Source organism: Orycteropus afer, unplaced genomic scaffold (assembly GCF_000298275.1).
Source record: "Orycteropus afer afer isolate SDZICR_OR568_19922 unplaced genomic scaffold, OryAfe1.0 scaffold00618, whole genome shotgun sequence".
NCBI classification, from domain to species: domain Eukaryota; kingdom Metazoa; phylum Chordata; class Mammalia; order Tubulidentata; family Orycteropodidae; genus Orycteropus; species Orycteropus afer.
Window position 1 is genome coordinate 1,205,484 of NW_006922205.1, and position 9,172 is coordinate 1,214,655.

At 42.7% G+C, this 9,172-nt stretch overlaps 1 protein-coding gene across 1 annotated transcript; it reads left to right on the forward strand.

Annotated features, from left to right (window-relative positions):
* Positions 1-4,560: 4,560 nt before the first annotated feature.
* Positions 4,561-7,963, forward strand: PPIA (peptidylprolyl isomerase A). The gene is made up of 5 exons (XM_007956418.2): positions 4,561-4,641; positions 6,868-6,898; positions 6,983-7,071; positions 7,256-7,428; positions 7,831-7,963. The coding sequence occupies exons 1-5, from the start codon at positions 4,573-4,575 to the stop codon at positions 7,961-7,963; spliced, it is 495 nt and encodes a 164-aa protein (XP_007954609.1). The 5' UTR covers positions 4,561-4,572.
* The last annotated feature ends 1,209 nt before the right edge of the window (positions 7,964-9,172 follow it).

A 9,172-nucleotide genomic window follows, 5' to 3' on the forward strand; every position in this document is an offset into this window, starting at 1 on the left:
AGTCATCCCTATAGATTACACCACAACATAAGAAAACAAAAATCCTCACAATGGAACAATAAGCAAAATCATGATAAATGGAGAAAAAAATGAAGTTGTCAAGGATTTCATTTTACTTGGATCCACAATCAATGCTCGCGGAAGCATCTTTCAAGAAATCAACCAACATACTGCCTTGGGCAAATCTGTTGCAAAAGACCTGTTTAAATCATTAAATAGCAAAGATGCTACTTTGAAGACTGAGGTGGGCCTGACCCAAGCCATGGTATTTTCTATAGTCCCATATGCATGTGAGAGCTGAACCATTAATAAGGAAGACCAGAGAAGAACTGATACATTTGAATTGTGATGTTGGTGAAGAATATTGAATGCACTATGGACTGCTGGAAGAACGAACAAATCTGTCTTGGAGGAAATATAGCCAGAATGCTCCTTTGGTGATGTCATAAGAAGAGATCAGTCCCTAGAGAAGGATATCATCCTTGGCTAAGTAAAGGGTCAGAGAAAAAGGAGAAGACCCTCAAGATGATGGATTGACACAGTGGGCCCAAGCATAGCAACGATTGTGAAGATAGCACAGGACAAGGCAGTGTTTTGTTCTGTTGTATGTAAGGTCACTATGAGTCAGAACCGACGTGTAAATGGCACCTAACGATAGCAACGTTGAATATATGGCTAATTGCCTCCATGAACACCTGCTTCCTTTGCAGTGAGACCAGAAGAACTAGACGGTGCCTGGTTACCATTACTGAATATTTTGATCAAAGATTCCATAGAAGTATCCTGAGCAAAGGGCAGAAAATGCAGAACAAAATTCCAAAATCTCATGGACTCTAGACTTTCTGGAGTCATGGAGGCAGGATGAACCCTTGAAACTACCGCCCTGAGATAAGCTTTAAACCTTAAACCAAAAATATCTTCTGAAGCCTTCTTAAAACCAAGCAATAGTTTAGTTTAACTATTAAAACTGTGTCTTGAGCATTATGTGCAATTTAATGGGATGAAATTGACACCAGTAACTCAAAAGATTAGACAGGAAGCTTAAGCTGAGTTTAGGTTAATGGGGGAGGCGCAACTCACAAAAGGAGGGTGTAAATTGTTGCACAACTCAAAGTATATAATCACTGTCACTGAACTGTACATGTAAAAACCATTAAATTAGTGTATGTTTTGCTGTGTATTCTCAACAACCAAAACAAAAAATTTTTAAATAAAATAAAGAATGGCCTGAGGAAAGAAGAAGAAAGAGTGGCCAAAAAAAAAAAAAAAAAATGTCCATCAGAGACTGGAAGAGCAAGTTAGGACCACACTGTCAAGGGGCTGAAGGTGACCCAGGTTCATCTGCAGAGGCTGTTTAGCAGGGGAGTTATCTGTTCAGATGGTTTTGAGAATAACCACTCTGGAAGTAAAAGAAGCATGCTGGCACAGTCCAAGCAAGAGATATAGCCAGGGTAAGGGGATGAAGAGAAGTTTGGGGAATGAGGACTCCATCCTGAAGGGCTCATTGCTATAAAGAGAACAGTAGGCAGGGAAACCCACCTACTGCTCTGCAGTGAGCATGGGCTGGAGAGCTTGGTTTAAGAGTCATCAGCTAATCATGGTATCTGAGGTCATTGGGATGCATGAAGTTGACTGTGGAGGGTGTGTGATAGAATAGAACAAAGTCAAGCATGTAACTGATAGAGAGGACATCTATGAAAGTTGAATAGAAATGGTTAGAGTGGAGAGAACAGTCAAAAGCACCAAGGAGAACAAAAAGTGGTGAAGCATGTCAGGTTAAGGGACAGTATCAAATAAGACAAGGTCTTGAAAACACATCTTGCCTTGTAAATTGAGAGGTTACCAATGGCCTCAGAAGGAACAGTTTCCATTCAGCCTTGAGGGCCAGAACAAGATGGCAGAGATGCCAAGCTAGGCCCTGGGCAAAGGCACATATGATACAAATTACCATCTTCCAAAGGGGTCCTTATGGGACAACCGTTAAGTCCTTGGCTGGGAACCAACCGGAAGGCTGGCAATTCAAATCCACCTATCAATTCCTAAAGAGAAACACAGGACAATTTGCTCCTGTAAAGAAAACCCTATGAGGCGGTTGGTTCTATTTTGCCACACTGGGTTACTATGAGAAAAAGATTGACTTGATGGCACCTAACAACAGCCCTTTTCCAAAGTTGATGGCTTTTATCCTTTAAAATTATATATATATATATAGGAGCTCTGGTAGCATAGTGGCTAAGGCACTTGACTGCTCACCAGAAGGCTGGCGGTTCAAACCCACCAGCCACTCCTCGGAAGGAAGGTTGGGCAATCCTACTTCCGTAGTGATACTGCCTCGGAAACCCAAGGAGGGGTCGCTATGAGTCAGGGCTGACTCGACGGCACATAACAACAACAACAACATATACAACAACAAATATATATATATATATATATATTGTCCCTGTATGTGTTCTCTTGCTCAGACTCTTATCCATTTTTGAGATGGGCATTTGTTTATGTCACATGAACCAAGACTACAGGTGAGTTAGAGTTCTGCCTGCTAGTGGAGACTTTTGCTGAGTGGGAGCAGGGCATATAAAATCCCTTGAATGTGCTTTTAGAATGATTCATCCGAATAGGGCGTGTATGGCAGCACATTCCTAAGGTTCCATGCCTGCTGATATTTCAGTTAGAAGTCCAGTCCAACAGATAATGCTGGCAAAGGAGGTCCTATAACACTGGGTCTCCTTAACAAACAAAACCTGTGCACATTTATATTCTTGAGTGTGTACATTCTGAACCTGTGTGGATGACATGATCTGTGTGTATCATAACCTTAGTTATGTCTATGTTAAAGGTCACAAGAAGGTGAGACTTCAAATAGTAGTGAGAGGGCAGAGAAATCATAAAAAGGATTTTATTATCCATTCATTTGCTTGTTTCTTAGGAGGCATTCCTAACTGCTCTAAGTTTCAGGGTGAAGAGACAGAAGCTGACGAAGTTTTGGCCTGGGGTAATTTTTCAGTGCCTGATGAGGATGAGTAGTAGTCTCCTCATGGTCAGAAAGCACCAGGTGATGTGGTTGGTGTCAGAAAAAAAGCAGTTCCCATTTCAGGCTCTACCCACACTCATAATCTAAGAAAGCTACTTAACTTCTAGAAGCCTGACTTTCCACAACTGTAAAATGGGATAACTTCACAGGGTTTTGCAAGACCAAAACCACATATTCTCTAAATTTTTAATAGGCTCATGATAAATCATTACTAACAATGGTAATATGCCAGACACTGGACTTTATCATAAGAATTCTCATTTGCTTCTCACAACTCTACAAAATGGACACTATTAATGTCCTGGTTTCAGAGATTAAGAAACTGAAGTTTAGAGACACTAAATAACAGTATGAATATTGCAGCTAAGTGGCAGAACCCCCTTTATAAATCCCCTCCCTTTTCAAGGTTTTCTGCATAAAAGATTAGGGTCACATAAGTGCATTTAGTTATACTAATGAAAGTATTAGTAATGTCTGCCTGAAAGATTTCACTTTTAAACTGCTGACTAGAAATCAGAACATAATTCTAGCCTCCAGGAGAGGGAATAGAGATTTTAAAAAAAAAAAAAAGGCAGCAATGTGTACAATGTGTCTTTATAGGTAAGGGACTAGGCCAGGCTCTTATTTTAATGCCTTCCTCTTGGAGAAGATTCTAGCAAAGTATGCAAGATATTTTCAGAAAACAGGACATTTTAAAAGTATTTTATAATCTCAGATTGGAGTACTGTTTATGCTTTATCTCCACATTTGAGAAAATGTTGATGCTCAAAGACAACCTCACCTCACTAAATATAGACTGGCTGGAACCCACCCGCAAAAAGGAAACAACACTTTGCGTTATGGTTTTAGAACTTGGGCCAAGGTTTTCGTGACTCACGTTACTACGTCCCCACCTAGCCCCTGTCTGAGATCCGGAGACGAGATGTGGACACGAAGCCTTCTTTCTTTGGGTTACAGAAAAGGCTTCATCCATTTTCCACCCAAGGTGGAGGAAGGTCGCGGACACGCAGGTCCTGATCTCCCAGATAGGGCGTTTGCTAAGACCTTGAAGGGCAACGCGACCTTGAGGCCTACGTTTGCCTCAGTTGCCCTCTCTGAGCAATGGGGAGACAAGTGCTCATTGCCTCACTAGAATCCAAGCGGCATACCCGTACTTTGGCCTCCGTGCTCTCCCCTGCGCACCACTCACCCCGCACTCTTACCCGGCTCCCCTCAAAAATCTTGCCCCTACGTCCCCAGCTCCGCCAGCCCAATGCCGCAGCCACAACGCTGCGACCCGCAGGCGGGAACTGGCTTCCCGTCCATCACACGCCAACGTTCCGGCCTTTCCATGCCCACAGGCACCAGGATCTGCGCCTATAGGCCAGTAGTGTCATCACTCCAACCGAGATGCGATCACGATTGGCGTGTGCTAGGGCGCGCGACCAGTCTGTAGGCGGGGTCTAGGATCGCTATAAAAGGGCAGGGCGGCCACAGTCCGTCCGCTTTGCAGACGCCGCCACCGAGATCTGCATCCTAGATTTCTGCTGCCGCGCTCAGCCATGGTCAACCCCACGGTGTATTTCGACATTGCAGTCGACGGCGAACCCCTGGGGCGCGTCACTTTCGAGGTGAGGACTGCGTTGGAGGTGGGAGGCTGAGTGGTGGCTGAGAGGGCCAAGGGGGGGCCGCTGACCCCAACGAAAGACCAACGTCGCTGCGGCCCCGGCGGGGGAAGAACTGACTGAGGAACGCGGGTGCGGCCGGCGGGTGGGGGTGGCCGCGGCGCCATTTCCTGAGAAGGGGCCATTTTGGAAGACGGTCGAGACGCGGGGAGGAGGCTGGGGGCGGCGGGCAGACAAAGGCACGCGGGGCGGAACAGGCCAGTGCACCCTCCCCCGACGACCGCTCGGGACCACAGCCGTCTTCCCCCGCCCAGCTAGTGAAGTGCTTGCCTGGGGCCATGCGCCAGCCCGCCGCCGCACGTGTTGCCCGCGCCCTTCCGGCGCCAGCCATCGAGCGCGCTAGTACCGCATGTGGATTCTGGGTTTTGGTACCGGGTAAGACAGATGTACCGGCTTGCGACTTGAGCAGTTGATTTTCGAAGCTGGGGTCGCCCTAAACACAATAAAGACGTTAGACTTCATTTTGAAGCAGTTTTTCCTCAGTCTTGTAGCTATTGCCCCAGGAAAATCCCTATTTTGATAGGGTTAGTAAAGGGTTTTGAGTTCTTTCACCCATATTTTCAGGATTTCTGTTCACACACTAAGGGGTGTGTTCGAGCAGTTGTATATTGGTTTAGTTGTTCGTGAATCCCAGACCATTTTTTAACTTAAGAGTTCGTTTAAAAAAAGTACGATTGATTTGTGATTTACCTTGAGTGCTTTTTCAGTTAGTTTAAAACCTGAAGATTTATTTGGAATTGAGTTTTGAAAATCCCTTCACGCCCTCCCCCCAAGCGGAAATCTGAAGGCAGTCGTTTGGTTTGCTCACACTCAACGTCCGCCTTCCTCCTGTGCAGTGACTAAGTTGTGATAGGAGGCTCTCAGTCCTTTCCCTGTATGTAAATAGCAGGTTAGGAAGGCAGCACGGTAGGTCTTTTCTGACCCGAATGGGTTAAAAATAATCAGCTAATTCTGGAAGTTTGAGTGGTGGTAAATAAGAGCAGAAAAGCTCAGCGATTTGGTGTACTTAAAAATTGAATGGTAAATATTTCATTCTAGTTACTTTAACTCAATATAGTAGAGCTTATGCTGTTGTAAAAATCATGTTACTTTATGGTTTTATTATTCTAAAAACCACCAATCATTGTGTTTTAGGATCTTATTTTCAAAGTAAATTTTCCCCTCATGGCAGGAAGATTGTTACCAACTCTGTTCACAGCACTTGACACAAGTAGGCACTTAACACTTGCAGGGCCATTACATCTTGACCAGTGTACATCCCTGTTCTATCACAGCTGATAACAGGAACCTACTGGAAATTTTGCCTGTGTACGATAGTGGGCAGGCAGGCCAGCTCAGGTTAGAAGACTTAATGGAAAGGTGGTGTGGAACTATTACCAATAAGGAATTTTTTTTTTAATGAACCTACAGCAACGTAAAAGAAATAGGGAAAGCAAAGCTTTGAGGAATGTTAGTATTTAAAAGAAACCAAATATTCTACGTCCAAATGCTTAAAACTAAGATGTATATAAGGATTTTCTTCATTTCCATAGTTCTAAAATACTCCTTTTAAACAAGCCTTCTATGAGAGAGCTTGTAAATGTAACTGGTATTTGTGTCATCTCCAGCCATAAGGTCTTACACCCATATACATTTTTCCTATCCTCAGGTAGTGTAGTAAGGGCTTGAATAGCTACAGTAGTTTCAGAGCAGATACACTGGAAACCAAGAAGGGACTGCTCATCTAATCTGTAAAGTCAGTACATCAGAGATAGGTAGCAGCATTTTCATTTCCAGTGGCTAAAATAACAACTTCTTTACCAGTGGTCATGTAAAAAAAAAAACCTCACTGCTGTAGAATCGATTCTGACTCCTAGCGACCCCCTTTGGGTTCAGAGGCGGTAATAGCAGTACTTAACTATTTTAAGGATTTTGTCCTTGGGTTCCAGCTAAGATGAGCTTAAAAAGCTATCCAGAAGTTAGTGATGTTGTCTGCCCTTCAGTTTGCTTTTTGATTTGTCTTTGAATCTCAACCCATCCCTCAACAGGATCTTTAATCATATCTTACTTTGGATTCAAAGTAACTACCAAAGAAGCACATTCTCTAGTGAGAAAATGAATTTATGATTCAGAAACCCCCAAACACAAGGATAGTAAGGAACAGATGTTAATAACTGTAATTTTCTTTTACAGCTGTTTGCAGATAAAGTTCCAAAGACAGCAGGTTGGTTTCTTTTTTCATTAACAAAAGTATTTTGATTTAACAGTTTCAGTGTGTGTTTATTTATTTATTTTCCCCTCCCAATAGAAAACTTTCGTGCACTGAGCACTGGGGAGAAAGGATTTGGTTACAAAGGTTCCTGCTTTCACAGAATTATTCCTGGGTTTATGTGCCAGGTATGAAATTTATTGATTGTGATGATCGTTGCCCTCTTTAATTTTAGGGATTGATCAAAAATGTTCAGAATGCACATATCTGAGCTGTTACTTAACTTGGGTTTTTTTAAAGTTTCAGCCTTGTAGGTTAGGAACTTCCCCAGTTACGTTGCCCAGAGATGAATTCATATCATCTTCTTTGCAGGGTGGTGATTTCACACGCCATAATGGCACTGGTGGCAAGTCTATCTACGGGGAGAAATTTGATGATGAGAACTTCATCCTGAAGCATACAGGTCCTGGCATCCTGTCCATGGCAAATGCTGGACCTAATACAAATGGTTCTCAGTTTTTTATCTGCACTGCTAAGACTGAATGGTAAGGGTGGAATAGAGAAAACAGAAACAAAAGACTAAATTGAGTGTTCTGTGGAATAGTAGTTACATATTACCCTATTACACCGATGAGGTAGGATAGAAAAGATTTGATGAGGTAGGAAAGAAAATATTTGACTAGGTACAACTAGAAAGCAAGATACTTTATAATAGAGAAGTAGAGGCCTTAGCTGGGTGATGTTTAGCAGACTAAAACCTCATCTGAGGATATTGTTTTGCAATCTTCAGCCACCTCTTTTTGTGTGTCACTGGTTGTATTAGTAAGCTTTATGGTGTAGGCTTTTTTTTTTTAAGGCTATAAACTTTATTAATATCCAAAGCTGCATAATTCTATCTCTTGGGTACATCTTTCTGATGGTCGTAGTAATTATTCTCCTACTTCTAGGTTGGATGGCAAGCATGTAGTGTTTGGCAAGGTGAAAGAAGGCATGAACATTGTGGAAGCCATGGAGCGTTTTGGGTCCAGGAATGGAAAGACCAGCAAGAAGATCACTATTGCTGACTGTGGACAACTCTAATAAATTTGATCTATATTTCATGTTTTATTTTAACCATCAAACCATTCCTTCTGTAGCTTGAGAGATCACCCTTCTACCCCCAGTGTGCTTGCAATACCCTTTAATCTTTATGCTGTCACTACAGTTTTTTGGGTTCTATATTTTCCTTAATCCCCTTCTAGTCTAGCTGAGTTGCATAATTAAGTTTATGATTATGAAATAAAAACTAAACAAAAATCGTGTCTGCCTTTGTTGCGGCCAAGATATTTGATCAAGTGTTTTTTCCTTCTCACCTAGTGTGATAATAGCAAGAAGACTTGAATGTCACTTGTATGTCCCTGCAGGGCCAAGAAAAACAAGCTGAAACTTGAGAGTGTGTATCACTGGTTATGCTGAAAAAATTACTACTTGGCTCATTTAGTAGTGTCCATGTAATGACCAGATGGGTCGTATTCTTAAAGCTAAATTTTGAACATGTTCTAGGGTAGGGTTTTCTAAGGAATATTCTTGGTGTGCACATCTCCCTACAAAGTGTGTGTCTCTTAAAACCCCAGAAAGATGCAGTTCCTACCTCTAGAATAGGATGGCTTATCTCTAGTTTGGATTGTGGGGAGTGCTTCAAATTTACTTGGGGTTATACAGTCTTCAAAATGGAAACTAAGCCAGCCGGAACCATAGTGACTTGATTATGTTGACACAAATAATGGTTCTCTAATACCAGTCACTCCTCCGAAGGAAGGTTGGGCAGTCTGCTTCTGTAGTGATAATGCTGCAGAAACCCAAGGAGGGGTCACCATGAGTCAGTTCTGACTTGACAGCACATAACATACCATTTGCATATACCATGCTGGATGCTGATAAAACCCTTGGGAACTGGAGAGAAAGTCAAGATACTAGCATGTATGGTAAACAGCTGGGCTGTATGAAAATGGAGCATCAGGGTGGCAGGAAAGCTCATTAGCAACTTGTGATAAGCAGACGGCAACCTTGCTGGAAGCAAAGGATACTGTTAGGTGCAGTTATGTCATCTTGGACTCAGCGACCCTATGCACATAAGTATGAAACACTACCTGGTCCTGTGCCAGCCTTGTGATTCTTACTATATATCTGAGCCTATCCTTGCAGCCACTGTCAATCCATCTCTTTGAGGGCCTTCCCCTTGTGTGTTGATCCTCCACTTTACCGATTATAATATTCTTCTTCCAAGTACGTCTTAGTCTGGAAGCTCTG

Excerpts from the sequence above, each read along its gene's own strand:
- PPIA (XM_007956418.2), top strand. The coding sequence starts at position 4,573 with ATGGTCAACCCCACGGTGTATTTCGACATTGCAGTCGACGGCGAACCC. Across the intron at positions 4,642-6,867 it reads TGGGGCGCGTCACTTTCGAG|CTGTTTGCAGATAAAGTTCC; the intron begins GTGAGGACTGCG and ends TTTCTTTTACAG. Across the intron at positions 6,899-6,982 it reads TAAAGTTCCAAAGACAGCAG|AAAACTTTCGTGCACTGAGC; the intron begins GTTGGTTTCTTT and ends CCCTCCCAATAG.